This window comes from Nelumbo nucifera, chromosome 5 (genome assembly GCF_055504915.1).
Source record: "Nelumbo nucifera cultivar China Antique chromosome 5, China Antique-T2T, whole genome shotgun sequence".
In the NCBI taxonomy this organism is placed as follows: Eukaryota; Viridiplantae; Streptophyta; class Magnoliopsida; order Proteales; family Nelumbonaceae; genus Nelumbo; species Nelumbo nucifera.
The window spans coordinates 56,928,810-56,949,378 of NC_142653.1; the positions used below are offsets into that span (position 1 = coordinate 56,928,810).

The 20,569-nt window shown below is 37.0% G+C and overlaps 2 protein-coding genes across 5 annotated transcripts in view; one reads left to right on the forward strand and one right to left on the reverse strand.

Moving 5' to 3' along the window:
* Positions 1–418: 418 nt before the first annotated feature.
* LOC104596817 (Protease-associated (PA) RING/U-box zinc finger family protein) lies at positions 419–14,032 on the forward strand. Of its 3 annotated transcripts, none has more exons than XM_010258116.3 (6): positions 423–703; positions 816–1,092; positions 1,347–1,577; positions 7,823–7,879; positions 7,967–8,371; positions 12,854–14,032. In XM_010258116.3, the coding sequence occupies exons 2-6, from the start codon at positions 912–914 to the stop codon at positions 13,495–13,497; spliced, it is 1,518 nt and encodes a 505-aa protein (XP_010256418.1). In that variant the 5' UTR covers positions 423–703; positions 816–911; the 3' UTR covers positions 13,498–14,032. The 3 variants fall into 3 exon arrangements, with proteins under 3 accessions (XP_010256420.1, XP_010256418.1, XP_010256419.1); XM_010258117.3 differs by having other exon boundaries at positions 7,823–7,840; XM_010258118.3 differs by lacking the exon at positions 7,823–7,879 and having other exon boundaries at positions 419–703.
* A 2,736-nt stretch (positions 14,033–16,768) lies between these two features.
* Positions 16,769–20,569, reverse strand: part of LOC104596819 (Polynucleotide adenylyltransferase family protein) — an 85,327-nt gene continuing 81,526 nt past the window's right edge. Inside the window, exons 12-16 of one of the 2 annotated variants that reach the window (XM_010258119.2) lie at positions 20,426–20,567; positions 19,343–19,510; positions 17,429–17,526; positions 17,206–17,360; positions 16,769–17,129 (exon numbers count right to left, since the gene is read on the reverse strand). In XM_010258119.2, coding sequence (XP_010256421.2) covers positions 17,253–17,360; positions 17,429–17,526; positions 19,343–19,510; positions 20,426–20,567 — 516 coding nt within the window. In that variant the 3' untranslated portion in view covers positions 16,769–17,129; positions 17,206–17,252. Of the gene's footprint in view, positions 17,361–17,428; positions 17,527–19,342; positions 19,511–20,425; positions 20,568–20,569 lie in introns of both variants that reach the window. The other variant, XM_088888633.1, reaches the window with a different exon arrangement.

Genomic DNA, 20,569 nt, shown 5'->3' on the forward strand with positions numbered 1-20,569 from the left:
AAAAGTTATATACTTACACCCTTACAAAGAGATAAGAAGAAACTAAAAACCATTTTTCCAAATTAAAAGATTTATCTTAAAAAAATAATAATCAAGAACAAACGATCAGACCCACGTTTATCAAACACTACCTAATTTAATGCTTTTTTCAGTTGTAAAAAAATGATATTATATTTGTTGCAATTTTAGGTTTTAGTAGATATTTTTTTTTTTAAATTTTAATTCTAATTTTCATTTTATAGAAGTTACTAAATGGATATTTTGGTAAGTTAAAACGAAGAGAGGGCCTTTATGGGAATCTGAACGTTCACTGATTTTTTTGTCGCAAATGAAAATTCGGTGAAGGGTCCAAAATATGTCCGTGGCATTCACGGCCCGTGGTGATGGCATATACTTGCGAGAGGAAGAGGATAGGCACGACCGAGTGTAAACGCGTAGTTGGCAAATGAGATAGTTGTTCACAGTATCTGTTCCTCTTGGTTTTTTCCACTCCACTCGAGCCCACACGCGCAGCTCTCCACCTCCACTATTAGAGCCCAATACTCCTCGTCCTGTTCGACTTCTGTTTAGAATAAAATTCGAAGAAGAAGCATGGAAGCTGATGTTTTGATTGATAGAGGAATCTGGCAGAGAAACTCCTTTTTATTGTTAATAATCTTGATATCCTTTATCTTTCGTGGTTTCGATTAGTTGATTTCATCAGGTATGTTTCCCACTTTGTTCTTCTTTTTGTATTTGTTTCTGGGTTTTTCGTATATTTTTATTTGGTGGTGTTTGGTGTGTGTTTTGATTCAACTTTCTACAATTTCCTGCAGGGATTGGAGGGTTTTGAGAATTGAGTGAGCTGATTTTTGGGTTTGGATTTTGGGGTTTTTTTATTGGTTTTGAATTTTTGGTTCTTTATTTGCGTCATGGTATCGATCGAGATGGGTTTTGGAGGTTTTAGGAAGGAAGAGTATGTAGGGGAACTGCTGTCTTTTCTTGTGGTATTGTACATTATTCCTTGGTTACTGGCTTCCACGGCGACGGCGAATGTGGTGTTGGTTGCAAACAATTTAACTATGTCCTTTGAAGACATTGAAGCTAACTTCGGTAAGTTGAATTGCCTTGCTTTTGTTTTATTGCGATTTGATGTTGTCTCTTGATTGAGATTTCTTCATTTGCTTCAATTGGATGTGGAGTATGTATATTTGTTGATGCAAGATAGGTAGAAGTTATGAAATCCTTTGTTTGTTCCAGGAGGAGAACTTTGATGCTTGTAGAATATAGTAGATTAATTGTTTTCAATGTAGTTGGGATTTAAAAGTTTTTTGTAGTGTGTGTTTATCTTTTTTAAACAATTTCAGCTCCGGCGATTAAAGGATCAGGCGAGTGTGGAAAATTATATGTGGCAGATCCTATTGATGCATGCTTGCCCTTGACAAATGAAATGGATACAGAAGAAGGTGCAAGGCCGCCATTCGTGTTGATCATCAGGGGTGGATGTACCTTCGAGGACAAAGTTAGAAGGGCACAAAATGCAGGGTTCAAAGCAGCTATTGTATATGACAATGAAGATAATGGTGCCTTGATTGCAAGTAATGTTTTCATCCTTGAGATCATTTTTCTTTTTTTTTTTTGTTTCAGATATTCATGTAAATATTCCTTGATGTAGGCTTTTTTCTCTGTTAAAAAGCAATAGTGCAATAAATATTGTAGAATTTGGTTGGGAATATTAGATTGCACTAATGTTGTCTGATTTATTTTTATTGCTGTTATCTCTATGCTAATTGGTTAGCGTAGTGGACAAAATGCTATTCAAGTTATTTTTTTTAATTGATATATAGATGCAATTATTTGGTAATATAGTATTTATTTTTATTGGTTTCTTTTAGCATCACTTGTTTTGCTAGAAGTTCTAGAACTCCATTTCTTTATTGGTGCATCTGAAATATGAGAATCCTTTGTTTATAACTCTGATCTTTATTACCAAATGAAAGGTACTGCCTCTTGTACAGAGTGAAAATTTTGTGCACATATTGCTAAGTTAGGCTTGGAGTCTCCCCACTGTAACATAGCTCATTCATGGTCCTCACAGTCACAGGCCTTTTAAAGCACAAAATGACAAGGCAACACCCCATAATCTCCTGTATGTACATGCCATTAGAGAGGTGGGTGCTCTAACCATCACAATGGACATATTGTTCAGAAGGATTAGAAGATCAGTTAATTATGTAGCTAATTGACCAGCTAGGTGTGAGATACACATGAATTCTTTCTATTGGGAGTCCACAAGGGTAGACTCTAGAGCTTATTTGTAGGTGTTTTATACTTTGGTTCCCTCCTTCAAAGAGGCTATGTATGACTGCTATTCCTTCTTTGGATTTCATTAACAAAGCTTGATCTGTTACCAAGAAAAAGTTGGTAGATGATGGAGTTTGTCAGCTTTATGGTTGGTGTTGGTAGATGATGGAGTCTGTAATTTCCTTTTCATACTTTTTTTGAGAGAAGCTAGCTGATTTCATTAAAGAGTAAGGGGGGGGGGGTACAAAGGCCTTGATTACAAAAAAAATACAGAACCAAAGTCCATAAATACTTGGCATTGTTTTTGGAACTATACAAACATTCCCTTCCCAACCCAGATTTTGCTAAATAATCTGTCGCTTGATTTAACTCTCTGGGTAGCCATCTGAAGCTACATTGCAAACAGGAGGATACCTCACAAATTTCTAACAAGTGGGAGAGCTTCCAGGGTCTAGAGGCATGTCCAGATGTCCATTTTATTGAATTTCTTGAGTTGCCTTCCATTGCTAGGGGCCCAAACTGCTGCTTTTCGGTGATTCTGGGACCTTCAAGGAGAGCTCGAATCTCTGATTCAGCTGCATCTTCTGCCTTGGAAGGGCCACTATACACCCAAACCAAGACACCATTAGATCTGTGCAAAAAGACCCCAATTGCAGCTTTGAGAGAACATCATGAGCCTTTCCGAGATTTCCATTGAAGTTTAGATATACTTACTATCCTGTCTCGGGGTGATAGTAATTGGGGAAGATGGCATATTCTGGAGGTGAATTGGGGAAGTCAGCATTAATTCTGACCAATTTCTCTGCAAGTCATCCAGGTTGAAGCAGGCAAAGATTTAACTGGTCACCATCCAGCTATTAAGTTGAGCTTGTACTCGACCTCTTAGAGTCTCCAAGGAAGAGTAGCTCTCTTCCCCTCCAGAATATTGGGTGGTTTTTAGGAATTCAAATGGACATATTATTGCTTTATACTCAGGGGTCCTGCGGGACTAGGGGCAACCAAGAAATTTAAGTGGCTGACCGCTGACCTCAAATATAGTTGTAAGTATTCAATGGGAAAGGAGATTGGTAAATGGGACTGGCAAATTCTTTGGCTAAGTAAGGAATAACTAGAGATCATTTGTATTAGGCTCAATCATAATTTGTTTCATGTAGTTCAAGTGGGAGATAAAAAGAGAATATCATGTGTGTGTGTGTGATGAGAAACAATTATTCTCATCAGCAGACTCTACTGCCCATCCAACTACATTTCAAATGGGAGAGAATGGAAAAAGGGAGGACAGTTTCAGATGGTGATTAGATGGAAAAAGGGAGGACAGTTAAATGTAAGAGGTATAAACCTCCTGAGAACAAGGAGGCACAAGCCTCTTAAAGAGGAGGAGGAGGAAGAAGAAGAACAAGAGGAAGGGGATCTCATTTTGTTTTTTGGTTTCATTGTTATGAATTATCTTTTCCATTAAGAAGATTGAAGATGCATAACACTTTTGTTCTCTCATTGCTTCTATCCTTACTATTCTCTTTTTGATAGTTCCTCCTCCAAGGACTGAAGGTACTTTAAGAATACTGCTCAACCTGAAGGGTTGATCCTGTTGTAATACCCTCTGCAATAGGGTCTGGGTCCTTGCTCAAATCAGATCTTAATCTTAAGGTCTCTGAATTCTAGGTTTGCTTCCCTTTTGATAACTTTAAGAATACTGCTCAACCTGAAGGGTTGATCCTGTTGTAATACCCTCTGCAATAGGGTCTGGGTCCTTGCTCAAATCAGATCTTAATCTTAAGGTCTCTGAATTCTAGGTTTGCTTCCCTTTTGATAACTTTCAACTTCTCATGTGCTCCTAATATTGAATCCCCTTCTTTTACTTCAACTTCATTGAGACAATGGACACGATTTCTTGTCTAAATTTTGTTTTTCTTAGAAATGCTTGGCAAGTCGGATATAAGAATAACAAACATCTTCTGCAAATATTGTTTTCTTCAAAAAGATGATTGGAAAGTTGGATATAAGAATAACAAACATCACTTGTAGAGTGAGGTGAATCTCTTTGCATGAAACGTTACCTTATTGAGGAAGATTTTATGGAGGTTTCTGCCCTTCACAATTTGTTGGATTGTTTAGAGTGAATTCCACTCAAACATCCTTGAAGAGTCTTCAAGAGAATAGTTTGTTCTCGTTAGAGGTTTCACCCCACTCAACTTCAGGGCAACCAAAGTACCTTAATGCTGTAGTTGGCCGCGACAAAGAATGCAGCTACGCATGGTCAAATCTTGGTATCTCACTACAGCTGTCTGAGGATGAATCCTCTTCATTGGAACCCGAACCAGGAGGGCAAAATCATGCCACCTATCCGGGATTCCTTTGACTGTGTTTCAAGACACCCATCCTGAATTCGAGCTTGAGGACAAGCTCGTAGTCTAGGAGGGGAGTAATGATGTGGGCATCGGCAGCAGCAACAATAATTTAGTGTTCTCAGCAGCAGCAATTTAGTGTTCTCATCCTATCTTATCTATTCAGTTTTCTTACCTTATCAGTTCAGTAGTATGGATTAGTAGGGAGTCTTATCTTATCTTATCAGTTCAGTAGGATAGATTAAGGGAGTCTTATCTTATCTTATCTTAATAGTTCAGTAGGATAGATTAGTAGGGAGTCTTCCTAATTAGCAAGGAGTCTTCCTAAAAGTAGGACTCTTATCTCTTGTAATCTCCTATTTAAGGAGCTAAGAATATTGAATAAGGGCATCGAAAATTTCAGTCAAGAAAGAGAGCAATGAGAGTTAGGTGATCTCTTGGACAAATCACCATTAGGGTGCCAAGATAGGTTCATCAAGCAGGGAGGAACAAGGGAAAACAGGAGGTTTTCCCCGTGACCGACCCATGACGAGATCCTATTCTCGGGCCCATAACAAAGTGTTCCCAAACAGGGGCTAAATATTTACAGAAAAGTAATTTTACCCTATTTTTAATCAATATCTACCATATATGTACCTAAAACAATAGAATTTACCACTTGTACACTGGAAGTCCATGATGATAATAATCAAGTTTAATTATAAAAAAATCAAGTTTGATTTGAAAATCAAATAATCCACATATAATGGCTATTTATCCTATATATAATGAAAAATAAACTCAATATATTGTCTTAAGTAGTGTAAATAAATCAATTTCTAGTAAAGTCTTCAAAACCAAGTCACCCCTGACAAAACTAAATATAAACCAAAAAAAACAAAGTGAACTAATTCTTAATTGAATTGATTAAAAAAGATTCAAACAAAAGATTCGAATAAAAGCCCTTGGGTTTCATGATTTAAATCATGAATTGTATCATAAATCGTAAGATTTTGTAAACAGTGGAGAACTAATTCTTAAATTGTATGTCTTTCATGTAACTATTGTCATCCTCCTTGTTATAACATTTGAATAAATATCTAATTGGAAGAAGGAAAATTGAAATCAGTTTGACTTTCATGCATACTGGAAAAAAAAACATATCGGATTAGAAACCCAGTTAGTAATATGGATATACATAATGCAAACATAAATTGATGTACAATGAAAGGGGGAAAAGAAAATTAGGATAACTACAAACAGAAGTTAGAGGATTAAACTAATTATGGTAAATATACTGTTTGTTGAAGGAACTAAGTGTCTTTATCTTGTTATAAATATGGTTGGGTTGTTGAGTCCTAGTGTTGCATGTAAGGTTCAAAATATCGAGGGGTGTATCAATACTTTGAACCTTGTATATTTTTAATTTTTTACTTTTTTTTTTGAAAATTTCAGAGGAGCCCTATTTTTCAGTCTTTTAATTATTAAAAAAAAGTTTCTGAAAATACCTTAAAATAGGTGTACCATCTAGTAAAAGATATAATATGATTAGGGCTGCAACTTGGGTTGGCTTGAGTTAGCATTGTACACTGTTTTGTGCTCGGGTCTATGGGCTGGGCCCATTCAAATTTGAAAAAATCCCAACTTGAGCCCATCCAAGTTGCACTCCTAGATACGAAACACCTGATATGGGTCATATCCATTGTTCATAGAATTGGACTGGTCATAGAACTGGAGAAGGGAGAGGTTCACGGGTCAGAGGTTCAACCGGGGGCGAACTGTGATGATGTGGCATTTATGTATATATATTATGGGCCATATATTCATCAAAAAAATTATGGGTCATATAAATGCTATATATAATATATTTTACAACTTTTAATATACTTAAATATGGTAAATGGATGGAAAATTCCTTAATTTTTAAAGCAAATGACCAAGGTTCAAGTCTCTTAATTTACATTTTCTTTAAAATATGTGTAATAAAGTAATATATACAATAAAGTCATTAAATAGCACAAATAAAGAGGTGGTTTAGTGGTAATTAAGCAATATATAAAAATAAGAGGTCATGGGTTCAAATCTTGTCACACTCAATTTAGAATTTTAATTACTTAGTGACCTAGGCAGTTTCATGAAACCAGGACCCATTCAACGGTTTTCTGGTTAAATCAGATGGTTAGCCAATTTTCACCAGGTTTTTAGACATTATGGTTCTTGGGGTGTGATCGAACCGGCCAGCCCCCGGGTCACGGTCAACCAATCCAACCGGCCGGTCTGGTCCGGTTTTCTAAACACTGGTCATATCATATTGAAAATTTGAACCTTGGCTTGTATAAGTTCTCTTTAATGAGCAATGTGTCATGCCAGACATGCATCCAAGTCCGATGCTCAATGGATTCTTGAGGGTACTTGCACATTTCCTTTTTATCTCCTTGCTTATTTGACAATGAATAACTAATATATACAAGATGAATCCATTTTTTGTAGGTGTATAATGTTAGAATTCGTTTATCAAATATATATATATATATATGTGTGTGTGTGTGTGTGTGTGTGTGTATAGGTGTGTCTGGGAATCCATGTGTTCTCATCTTGCCAAGTCAGACTCTTGGGCACACATCAGATTCTGACTACTGTGTCTGTCTATGCACACTGTTGTTAACATCTTGTTACTCTAATATTATGTCTACAATAAAAAGACTGTTCTTTAAGAGGATTGTTTGAAACTTAGCATATTCCTATTACAAAATTTGTTTGATCTTTTAGGAAATATCTTGGCAAATCTACAATCTGGTATTATGTTCTAATCTGACTTCCTACTATTTTAGGTCCAATTCTACTTTTACATTTGTTAGAAACCTGTACAGTGATGGTCATGTTTTTGAAGGCAATTATTAGAGCATATTATGTATGCTGTTAGGTCTGGAAATTTACACATCCACTAGGTTAGATGATGTAAGCTGCAAATTCTGTTATTTATACTTGGTATATATTTAAAATAATAACTTAAGCCATTGGAACCCCCTTTCCCCACAAAAAAGATGGCATTCCTTGCAAATTTAGAAGCACCTTGACATTAATCTTTTTCACTATACCATATTTTGGTACCTTTCTTAGAGCAGTTTAAGTTCTATTAAAGGATGGCTATATCATACATTCTTATGTTGTGGAATCTTTACTATTTCTAATCCATGATTCTGTTGAAATTGCAGTGGCAGGAAGTGCAGTAGGTATTAAAATACATTCTATATTTATCTCCAAAGCTGCGGGTGATATACTAAAGCAGTATGTTGGCTGTCCTAATATGTTGTGGAATCTTTACTTATTTCTAATCCATGATTCTGATGAAATTGCAGTGGCAGGAAGTTCAGTAGGTATTAAAATACATTCTATATTCATCTCCAAAGCTGCGGGTGATATACTAAAGCAGTATGTTGGCTGTCCTAACATGGAGCTGTGGATTCTTCCAACATTTGAAAATTCTGCCTGGTCTATCATGGTCATCTCATTTGTTTCTCTACTGGCCCTGTCTATTGTGCTGGGTACTTGTTTCTACATTCGCAGACACCATCTGAGACGAGAACATCCTCAAACTCCTCATGTTAGGGAGTTCCATGGCATGAGCAGTCGTTTAGTGAAAGCAATGCCAAGCCTCATATTCACAACAGTTTTAGAAGATAACTGTACTTCAAGTACTTGTGCCATATGCCTTGAAGACTACACAGTGGGCGAGAAACTCAGAGTGCTACCATGCCGTCATAGTACGTACCTCTGACTGTACCAAACATGGTACTTTTTTATAAATATTAAGTTTCATCAGGAAAAATATGGTAGGGGAGAATACAAGAAATGCTGTCAATAGGTTGGGTTTGGTCCAGATTAAGGTAGACCTGGTCTTGAATTGACTAATATATATGTTAAGAAACCTAGAACTGACCCAATCATTAATCAAGATCAAAAGAGCTGTCTTAGTAAGACCCGATTATAATTGACAGTTCTTTTTTTAACCTGTAATTTGACAATAAACTTGCTCATTTATTAAGTTGACACATTTGAGTATGATAATATGAAACTATTATAAGTGTACCATGAGGGGTATCTTTGTACTATAAAGTTGGTTTGGGTATTAATCAGTTCAGGACATAATATTTGCATAGTATGTCCTGAACAGGACATAATATTAAAACCCATAACTGATCCGATTATAATTGAAGAAATAGTTGGTTAGTCACGAGTGTGGGGTTCTATACCCACACTCAGGCTCTAGTGTGTGTGGTTTCATACCCACACCTAGTTGTTTCTAATTTCTTTTATTAGTGGTTTCTAATTTCTTTAGTTTCTAATTTCTGTTATTAGAGGTTTCTAATTTCTGTTAAGTTGGGCTGGATGGCCTTATTGTTTCTATTTTTTGTTTATTTCCTATTCTTGTAAGGATCCTAAAAGCTATAAATAAAGGAGTGTATGGGGCAGCAGATTATTCACCACTGAACCCCTTCTTTCTTTTCTCCTCTCTTAACTCTCTCTCTCTCTCTTTCTCTCTTTTCTTCTCTTCAAACCTGTAATACAGTAAACAATTCTTCTTCTTCTTTCAAGTTGGTATCAAAGCCTTAGATCTAGGGTTTCTCATGTGGATTTAATTTAGCCAACCACATGAGAATTGTTTAGGGATGAAAGTTCAGAAAGATCCTTATTTCGGCTGATTCTTGGAGGTTGCAAGAAGGCTTTAGCAGCTGTCCTAAGATTGGAGAGAGTTTCTTGTAATCAGGAAGAATTAGGCAGGAATTGAGTGATCAAGATCGATTCTTGATCAAGATTGGAGGTGCCAATCAGTTTTTTTTTTTTTTTCTCGTTTCTTTGATCAAGATTCAAGGTGCTGACAGTAATCAATTGATCAACTCTTAACTCTCTCTCTCTCTCTCTTTTTCTCTTTTCTTCTCTTCAAACCTGTAATACCGTAAACAATTCTTCTTCTTCTTTCAAGTTGGTATCAAAGCCTTAGATCTAGGGTTTCTCATGTGGATTTAATTTAGCCAACCACATGAGAATTGTTTAGGGATGAAAGTTCAGAAAGATCCTTATTTTGGCTGATTCTTGGAGGTTGCAAGAAGGCTTTAGCAGCTGTCCTAAGATTGGAGAGAGTTTCTTGTAATCAGGAAGAATTAGGCAGGAATTGAGTGATCAAGATCGATTCTTGATCAAGATTGGAGGTGCCAATCAGTTTTTTTTTCTTGGTTCTTTGATCAAGATTCAAGGTGCTGACAGTAATCAATTGATCAAGTTTGAAGACTGAAGGTAGCAATCAGTTTTCTGGGCTTTTGTCTTCATAAAATAAGTACATTTTCTTGAGATTGATATTCAAAAGGACTTTGTTATTCATTAAGAGAGGTACGGATAGAAAATCTCAGGACTGATATCAATCCCAGGATAATAGTTGACTGTTATCTAATGCAAAATCATTGTCCTAGGTTGGCTGTTATCAACCTTAAAATATAGTTTTTTCTTTTCACAGTAGTTTAAAGCCTCTTCTTAACTTAGAATGGAGTACAAGAACCAAGGGGAAGGTGCTTTTGGGACTGGTTGTTCAGGTAACATGACTGAAAACACCTTTCAGATTACAATTGTTAAGTTTGATGGATCAAACTTCTTGCTAGGGGATGTGAAGGAACCCTCCAAGGAGGACCCTACTTATGCTAGTTGGGTCCAAGAAAAGTTTTTGGTGATGACATGGCTATGCAACTCTATGTAGCCACACATTAGCCGAAACTACTTGTGGGCCAAAACAACTAAGGAAATATGGGATGTTATGAAGGAAATTTACTCTCAGCCTCTTAATGTTGTTAGGGCTTATGAGCTAAAATGTAAGGTTAAAAATCTGAGGCAAGGAGAGAAGCAGGTCTTTGTTTACTTTTTAACCTTAAAATCCTTGTGACATGAAATTGACCATCTTGAAACAACTGAGTGGGAGAGTCAAAAAGATGCACAAACATATAGGAAGCAGGTTGAAACTAATAGAGTTTTTGAGTTCCTAACTGGTTTGAACTCTGAATATGACATTGTGAGACAACAGTTGTTGACAAGAGATAGTGTGACTTTATCACAAGTCTATTCCCTAGTGCATAGTGAAGAAACTAGGAGAAAGGTTATGTTGTAGCAACAGCCCTCCGAATCAGCCTTGATAGCAGTAAGGCCTAAATCTTGGGGGGGGGGATAAGGAGAAGAAGGAAGCTAAGAAGCACTTAGTATATAAACACTGCAAGAAACCTAAGCATACTAAGGACACCTGTTGGAAGTTGCACCCTCATCTAGTTCCAGCAAAGCTCAGAAATAAGAAAGGGAATGCTAATATGGCTGTCAACACTGATAGTACAACTTCATCAGGCACAAGAGGCACTCCTCTAGATACCCTAGCTGCAGTCCGAGCTGCTCTGACTCAGCTAGAAAATGAATTTAGTAATTCAGCTCAGCCTACATCAGCTCAACAACTTACTTCAGCCCTTGCTCATACAATGTATTTTTCAGGATCTAGAAACGAAGAAGGTGATTGGGATTGGCCATGAGATGAATGGAGTCTACCTGTTGGAACATTCACAGGGAGAGTAGAGTGAAGCAAGGAAATTGTTTGTTTCTGAGTCTTGTAGTAAGATTATGCTTTGGCACAATCACTTGGGTCATTTATCTTTTAGGTCTTTAAAGAGTCTTTTTCCAAACTTGTTCGAGTCAGTAGAAGTGTCTGGGTTAAAATGTGAAAGTTGTGAACTTGCAAAACATAGTAGATCATCTTATCCTTTAAGTAATAAAAGAAGCAGCCTTCCTTTTGAGATTGTGCATACCGATATTTGGGGGCCCTACCATACTCCCACCATGGGGGGGTACAAATATTTCTTATTATTTGTTGATGACTACTCTAACAATACAGTCTCTTTGGTTTGATTGTAATGGTCTATCTGACCATCCACAGTCCTAAATACAAGGGAAGCCTACTGCTCTAAATGTTATCCTATTGGAAAAAAGAGTTACCAAAGCTGGAGTAGATGAGCATCTGTACCTCCAACACAGATCATTGCACTGTCTTAAGTCTTTGTGCAGTGAATGCACCAACACGTTTGTTGACCTTTTTTTGGTTGAACATGCTTGCTGACCTGGGGTATGAGATAATGTGTAGTGATTCAATACAAGGGGTACGATTCCTTTTAAGGAATCTTGTTCGCTTCCAATTACCATCCTACTAATGTTGAGGAGATTTCAAACTTGGGACTATGCGCCAAGAACGTCATCAATACCAGAGAGACCACAGTTCCCCAATTACATATAGAGATTAATGGGCAAATATTACATATGTATCAATGGGCCATCAGTACATCATGTTTGGGGATTCTGATGGATGAAATTTGTATAAAAGTATCTTGGTATTCCAGTTCTCCCAAGTTCCTGCAATATAGCTAAGGAGCATCTATAGTCAATTAATAATCATTTTGTTTGTTTCTAGACTTTTTTTGTTTTTCTCTTCTGTAGTCCAGACTATATTTTTATGTTAGATAAAGAAGAATGTTATCTCCTGTTAGCATTTTTAAATAAACTGTTCTATTCTGTGCACGTTTCCACTGATCCATTATGTTTGGATTGTTTCTATCGGGGCACCTGTTGATAATGGGGGGCCTTGGGTGAAATGTTACATTGATTTAATGTTACTTATGTATCAATATGTATGACTATTCCCCTTTATTCACCAAATCCTTGATGTTTTAAACTTCGAATTTCACAGTAGAAGATAAAGGAACAAGTGTTGAGTGTTGACTATTCACCACTAGTTGAATGTTGTGTGGTGTTTAATATCTCGGTTAATATGATCCTGCTTGGCATCCTTGTCTGTATTACCTCTGGCAGTCTAGGTACCCAAACTGATTTATCATGGTTTTGTTTTTGCCTCGTATTTGAAGATACAAGACTTCAGGAGGTTAAAATACAAGGAATTATTTTGGATAGGGTAGGAGATATTCTAGAAGTTGCTGTTATTTGTCTAGGTTTGGAGTTATAATAAGATAACACAGTGACTATCCAAGTGACATTTCTATTTGTGAATTGCTACGCTACCCCATGCTTCATGCCAAACTGACAACATTTGGGATTTCAGTTCAGGGTTCACTTATATCCACTACAGTTTCTGGAAAAAACCAAGTTTTTTTGCTTTATATTTAATATTACTCGTATGTCTAATAAACTATACATTCTTGGTATTTCAACAGAGTTCCATGCCTTCTGTGTTGATGCTTGGCTTACCACATGGAGAACGTTTTGCCCAGTTTGCAAGAGAGATGCTAGGACAAGCTCTGGTGATCCTCCAGCTTCTGAGTGCACTCCATTGCTTCCATCAAGGTCAGGTTCTGTTGCATCCTCTTCTGGATTGTCATCTGCCAGATCGTCATTCGCAGCATCATCAGCCATAAGAATAGCTCCATCATCATCACGACCGCCATCTTCCAGATCGTCGTTCACAACATCTTCAGCCATACGAATAGCTCCACCATCATCACGATCACCATCTGTCTCTCGTACTCATACCCTCTCCACCACTCCCTATGTACAACAGTCTTTTAGATCTTATAGCAACTCTCCCTCTCCTGCCCTCTATTTAAGCAGCTCAAGAGACCTCAGGAATGCGTCTTCTCAAAGATCTCATGCCTCCCACCTAGTTTCACCACACTCCTTGGGCTACCCTTCTTTATCACCTCTTAACTCGAGATACATATCACCCTATATTCCAAGTTCAAGCAATGCCTCACCAAGTTATATTGGGTCATCCAGCCACCAACAGTATCTGCGGCGTTGTAGTGAGTCAGCAGCAAGCTTTTCTCCTTTTGCATCTGCTCAATCTCTTCCGGGTTGTTGAATCCATGGCATCATGAAGAGTAGTGGGTGGATATGGCAAATACTTTATGAAGAGTCATTGCTAATGTTTTAAGCAGATTGACGAGTTGCGGATGCTACCCAGATCCCTTCAACTTCTACCAGAAACCTTTGGGGCGAAACGTCATGTGTGTGCTCTGATTTGACTGGTTGATGACTTTGCGGTAAACTTTCTTGTTCATTGGGTGATTGCTGATTGGTGGCTTTCTGATGCAGCAATAGGGCTACACCATATGTACACTGTAACATAAGATCAGGTTTTCTGGTATTCTGCGGGTATTCTAGTCCCAAGTGACTGCTCTCGAATTCTTACTGATCTTAAGCTATTTTGTTCATGCCTATTGTTCTTACATTGATTCTTCTTTTTTCCCGACTTCCTGTGAAATGATGGTGCGATTTCATACCAACCTTCAGTTGTGCTATGTTAGTCTTTTGTATATGTTGGTACAATATCAGACTCATGATACAGATTTCGACATCTACAGGATAAAAGTGTTCTGTAGTCTTTTTTGGTTTAATTGTGTGAATATGAATCATTGAAGTTAGTGAACAGCGTAACCTGGCATTGGCCTAGATGCTAAGCAAAAATCCGGTTGGTTGTGCAATTTAACTTGGGCAAGGGGTGGTGAAGTTTTAGATTGGGACTTGTGGAGCATAATATCTTGTAGCATTGGCTTCAACATTTTCAACTGTGATTACAAGGTTAGACTTTCTGCTCTAATTGCAGTCCCCAAACAAACGCAAATGGTGTTCCTATTAGCATCTTTAAATACTCCAATCCATGAATTTTACAGATTTCTGAAAGAGCAAATTTCTTTTGAATGAGGTTGACTTTGCATTTAAATATCAATTCTCCTATATACATTATCCACTGAAATATCAGCAAATTCTCCTATATACATTATCCACTATCAGCAAATTCTTATCTTTAAACCTTGATCGGGTCATGAATTACACTGGCAGTTGGATCGTTCAGCCCGTGAAAAGTATTAAATAACTGGGACCCAAAAAGCTTGCCATAATATCATCAGCTCTCAAGTCTACACTGATCAAGTCCTCAAGCTTTAAATATACTGATTCACATAGTTAATTGCACATTTAAATTGAATAAATGATTATTTTGTCATGACAATTTAGTTTAAATCAATGTTTTAAAAATTGACCTGGAACTGAACCATTCTGGCCATCAATTTCTGGGTTGATGGTTCAACCATCTGGTTTAAACAGATGGCCCCGTTCTGAGGAAAAAATAAAAAAAATAAAATAAAAGGCCAAAAACCATTGAATGGGCTTAACAGGTTTACAGTTCAACCACCCAGGTCAATGGGTTGACTAATTCAACAGTTTTTGCCCAGGGACTGGGGTTGTGGCAAAACAGAACCGGTTGCTTGGACAATTCCCAGGCCGAATAGACTACCATCTCGGTCAACAGTTCAACTGCCCAGGTTTGAAGTAAAATGGAACCAGTTGCATAGACAGTTCCTGGGTCAAATGGTTTAACCATCAAGGTCAATGGCGGTTCAAAAACATTGGTTTAAATATACTAGTTTTCTTGTGAAGGAGTAGGACAACCATTTGGGGACAACCGGGCAACACTTTTTGGTCAGCCGATTAAATTTAGCTTACAGGAGTTTGGGGCATTAACGGGAGTTCCAGCATTTGCAGATATGCCACAAATAATTTACTTTTCCAGTCATGTGCAACACGCAACATAAACAATCAAGAGTGATCAGATCCATACACATGGGATTTATCCAGTAATTCATACATAACAATTATTGGCATGTTTACTTTTGATTGGTTATCTAGCCCATTGTACACACCTTGTTTGTAGCATATCCTAGCCCTATACAACACAACAATCCTCATTTGCAGAGTCCAAGAGTCCAATATCTATAAAACTCATTTCTTTTCTTCATGGTTTGCCTTGTCTCTTGAACTACTGTTTCAAAACATTTACGGTAAATATAATGATATAGGGGCCTACGAGTTTGGATCCACTGACCACAAAACACTGGCCACATGCTGATTACAAGACCCTACAGCCACACATCAGGAGTATCTCCTTAAGAATAGCAGCATAGAGTATGAGAGATTTCCCATGTGGGGCTATAGGGCTAGTGGACAACGTTTTGTGATCAGCAGATCCAGACTCTGGCCCTGCTCTAGTCACATCTGTTAATGGACATATATATAGGGATGCAAACAGATCAGATCGGATTCAAATCAGAGTATATCTGAATCCGATCCGACATTGTTCATGATGGATCCAATCTGATCCAAAGATCTGATTGGATCTGATAGGCAATGATCTGAATTCAAATCTTCGGATCTGATCTGATCCTATCCAATTTATTTCTTTAAAAATTAATAAATTATTAAAAAAATAAAATATACCAATTTAAATAAAGAAAAACAAAAAATATAAATATTTTTTAATTATTTTCATCATATATATATATACATATTTTTATAAAAAAATAAATACTATAACAAATTTAAAAAATTACAATATAAATAATATATTAGATCGGATAGGGGTGATAGGAATTTGACCAAATAGGATCGAATCTCGATCCATTTGCTCCCCTACGTTTATATCATATGGAATCCTTTACACTCTTACCCGCTTTGTGGGTTAACCATGTATGATTTCTTGATACATAGGATGTAGAAATTATTATGAGTAAATATTATCTTGAAAAGACTTTAGATATTCAGATTTTACTTTAAATAGGATAGTCGATGTAGAATGACAAGGAAACAGCACCATTTCTTTGCATTGCTAGGTGAACATGTAATGCAGGGAAAGCCATGTTAATTGATTAGTATTAAAAGTTATAATAGAGATATAGATGGTATTTGTGTAACCTATGAGCAGCCTTAGGCTGTGTTTGGTTTGAAAGAAAAGGAAAGGAAACCTCTTCCTTAATTGACTTAATTTCTCTTCCTTTTCTTTCAAACCAAATTACAGCCTTAATGGCCAAATGGCATACTGGGTTGATTACCATGTCCACAAAATTTACTATAACACTATTTTACCATGCGTTGGTCATAATTCCATTGTCCCACAAGATGTAATCCTGGATTAAGGTGGACAGGGATAGTGCAAGTTGCTGCCTGGAAGAGTTTCTCACCTTTTCTCAAATCACCTGAAGCTGTCCTTCGCAAGTTAACATTGTAGTTTTTCTGGTTGGACTTGGAACTTGCTGATGAGGGAGAATACATGAGGAAAAACATCTTGGACTCTAGGCTTTCTACAGACACCTTTACATTGGAATCTTCTATTCCTGTTTATGGGGTTAAAGTTTTGACTACAAAGTGTCCATACATCATCCTATCAAACCAGAGATTAAAATCGAAAAGCCCCAGTCCAACGGTTTTAGTTCAAGGGGGATTTCTCTCCTCTCTTTGTCCACCCATATAGGATTCCATTGCAGGTGCCAACAGAAGCCAGTTATTCGATGTGGAGAATGGAATCATTTCTCTAATCTGGGTTCAGCCTCTTCTACAATAGACTAAGTTATACGTTAAGATTTTACTAACACATTCGATAAATTGTAAATAAATTAACTGACCTATACACTTCCCGACGTTGCCTCATCCCCCCATTTTCTAAAGAAAAAGGAAAAAAGAATCAAACACTTGCTCCTGCTGGGACGTAAAAGCTTGAAATATGCACCATATCTACCTTACTGAACCAGCTGGTTCAAACAGTATGCTAATGAACAATCGCATTTATTGCTCCAGCTTGGCACGTTTTGAATGTGTTTGCCTCATCCAATCAAGACATTCCTCTGCAGTGCCATATGGATGGGCAAGCTGCCATTCAAGCAATCTTTGTTGCTGCAAAAGAAAAATCGGTCATTTATTATGTAATTAGCTCCAAAGTGCAGGCATAAAGGGTTACCTACCCATTCCTTGACTTGAGGCCCTCCAGTCTTGAGCTGCAAAACGTTCATGATGTCCTTTCCATTGACCAATGGTTTCAGTTCCCATACATTTTCAAGACCTGCATTAGATTAAAAAAAAAAATCTAAAGATTACATCTTTTTAGGATACCGAAAGAATTGGTATACATTAACAGTTATTGACTGTTGGAGAACCAATTGATCAACTTCAGTCTATTATCTAGCCTTAGAAAACTTCCCATCACTCAATGGCTAAAACTTCAATGATGGTACAAATATCCAGGTTCTTCAGAGGGGAGGAATGAATACGGGTCTTTCATAATTTTCTTGAACAAACTGCCCACTGCTAGTCACCCATGTCCTTGAACTCATCAGCTTGAGAATTTACCACTACATCAAGCAAGACCCCCTAGCCTCTTCTCTCAATGGGTGCCAACAAAATTAACAATTTTGTAACTACAATTCTATATACTGCAGCTGAACTAAGAATGAGTTTATGAATACTGAACGAGTATCACAGTGAGATGGTCAGAAACAGAAATAGCAATGATAGGACCCATCAAAAGGGGTAAACACTGATGAAGTTGCTGCTTTACAGGATTGGCTGGCAGTGGACTCATCTAGTATCATGAAGGAAGCTTCATTGCAAGCTCTTCCAAGCATCTCAGGAGAGTTCTCATTGACACTTACGGAGTTTGGATCAATTAAGATGCAAAATGTAATCCAACACACCTCAGTCATGGATCCAGAACATCAAAGTCAAATATGACAGAATCATTCAACTATGTCAAGCTTAAACTAGAGTCCACGACATGGTTCCAAGCTACTCCTTCAAAGATACACTTCCTATGTTAATACATACTTCAAGTTCTTTCAGTTATATATGCACATGCATCTGTGTATGTGTTATCAAGGTGACACTTAGATGAGGACATTTTTTGGGGTTACCTTATGCCTCACTTTAGTATGCTAGTATTTGAGGTGTATTAGGGCTGCAAACGTACTAAATCGAATTTGGATAGGGGTATATCCAAATTCAATCTGATAAGAAAAATATATGATTTGAATTCTATTCGAATCCGACAGATATTCAGTGACCCCTATTCAAATTCGACTCACTTGTATTATCAGATATCCGAATTCGTATTTGATTCGATTCAGCCTGCAACATTGCAAGAAGATCAAGGATAAAGACTGATGACTGATAGCAGAAGAGGATAAAGAAGAATGCAGATATTGATATCATGATCTACATATTCTGGTCTCCCAATCCTATTCCCATTATTCCCATCCATGCTGATAATGTAAAGACAATCAAGATAGCCTCTATTCTTGTGTTCCATGAACACACAAAGCTTTGTGAGGTTGATTGCAAATTCACTAGAAATTAGATTCTTAACATTTTTATTGAAATTTTTTTATTTAGATTATAAACATCTTACCTCCATAGATGAAATAGAGACCAAGGGTCATGCATTGGTGCGATCATCCCACTTATGACCACCTAAGCATCGCCACAATCTTAAGCTTATTCAGTCCCAAGGTATATCATACTCTCAGCATCTGTGACAATGCCATTATATCTGTTGCACTCATCTAATTGCCTTAAAATGGGCCCTAAATAAGCATCTATCCCTCATCCAACATCTGAAATCTCCTCCGACTCCTAATGGGCCCAGATTGATCAAATAGTAATCATCACAAGTCCCAAAACTAATAGTGCAACTGATATGTAGCAAGAGCCCATAAAGAACGGGAGCAATAATAATAAAATATATCAAACAGAAGGGAAAGACTGATGTCATGCCATATTTATTGATAAATGTGCAGATAACAGAAAAAAATTAAATATAGGAAATTTTTTAACTAAAGCCATCAATTTAAGTCAACTAGAAGAAAAGGTGTCAGTGATCATACCTAGATCAACAATCTTATTCTCAACTCTCTTGAACAATTCTCGACTCTTTTCCAATTCAAAATGTCTGTCCAGGAGTTCTTCATTTTGTTTAGGATTTATGGGATATAACAATGTTGACATCAGTAAGGCCACTCGCCAAAAACCTTTAATCTCTCTTAGAAGCAATCCTGGGCAAGGAAATGAAAGAAGTTATCTGGTATGAAAGGTTTATACCTTGTAAAATATCATAATCCTTTTATAAATAAATACAGCTTTTGGACTAGTTGATTACAATGCCTGAGAAGGCAATAGTCCCCATGCGTGGAAATTTTGACAGTAAATGATTGAAGAACCCCAACTTCTGTAAACAACATAGGCATCTATACACAAGATCACTAAACAGGGAAGCAATCTATTAACTGTCAAAGACCTAGGTTTTGACAGTTTAATGTGTATCTAGTGTTTCTATGCCTGGAGACTTAGGCAGTAAATGATTGATTTACCTCAAGTTCCTTGTGATAAAGAATTCAACAAGGAAGCAACTCATTTTTTACTAGTCATTTATTAGAAAAAGGAACTCAAAATCAACATACAAATGTCAATAAATGATGGTACATGTGCAGTATTGAATTCTCATAAAAAACAAATGGGCAATAGAGCTGGATTGGGTAGCCCTGATGGGCAATAAATGATGGTACTTGTACACCCTTAATGGGTAGTAGAATTGCAATTAGTGCCAGTTTGGGAGGGCTTTCATTTCACATAGTGGCTTCTGTCTTTGTAATGTTTGTCCCACATGGAAAGTCTAGAAGCTATATTTGGTGAAAAATCCAGAGAGCCCCAATATGCTTTCATTAAGCCAAGAAATCAACTTTCTATGAAGCTAGCATAGTTGTCAAGGCGACTAGGCAATTTTTAGAAGTCGCCTCGCCCAACGCCAAAGGTTTTTCGTATTAGGCCACACATGTACACATTATATCATTTTTTGAATGCCTCTATATATACTGTATCATTTTATTGGTTGGTTCTATTTTATTAGAATACAACCTGTTGCATGTTACAACTTTTTTTATAAAGATCAAAAGGTATTGATATCTCCAAACCTGCCAATATCCGTCTTCTTGAATCAACTGGTACATCAATCTCTTCTCTTCCCAGATCAACTTCAATTTTTCCTTCCTCATTTAATGCTATTAAAGGAATCAAGGATATAAATCTTTCTGATGCATTATGTAAGCTTATAACCT

What these genes read in the sequence shown, in the direction of transcription:
- LOC104596817 (XM_010258116.3), top strand. Translation starts at nt 912, where the DNA reads ATGGTATCGATCGAGATGGGTTTTGGAGGTTTTAGGAAGGAAGAGTAT. An exon ending in AGACATTGAAGCTAACTTCG is followed by an intron (nt 1,093 to 1,346) that starts GTAAGTTGAATT and finishes AAACAATTTCAG; the next exon opens with CTCCGGCGATTAAAGGATCA. An exon ending in TAATGGTGCCTTGATTGCAA is followed by an intron (nt 1,578 to 7,822) that starts GTAATGTTTTCA and finishes TTGAAATTGCAG; the next exon opens with TGGCAGGAAGTGCAGTAGGT.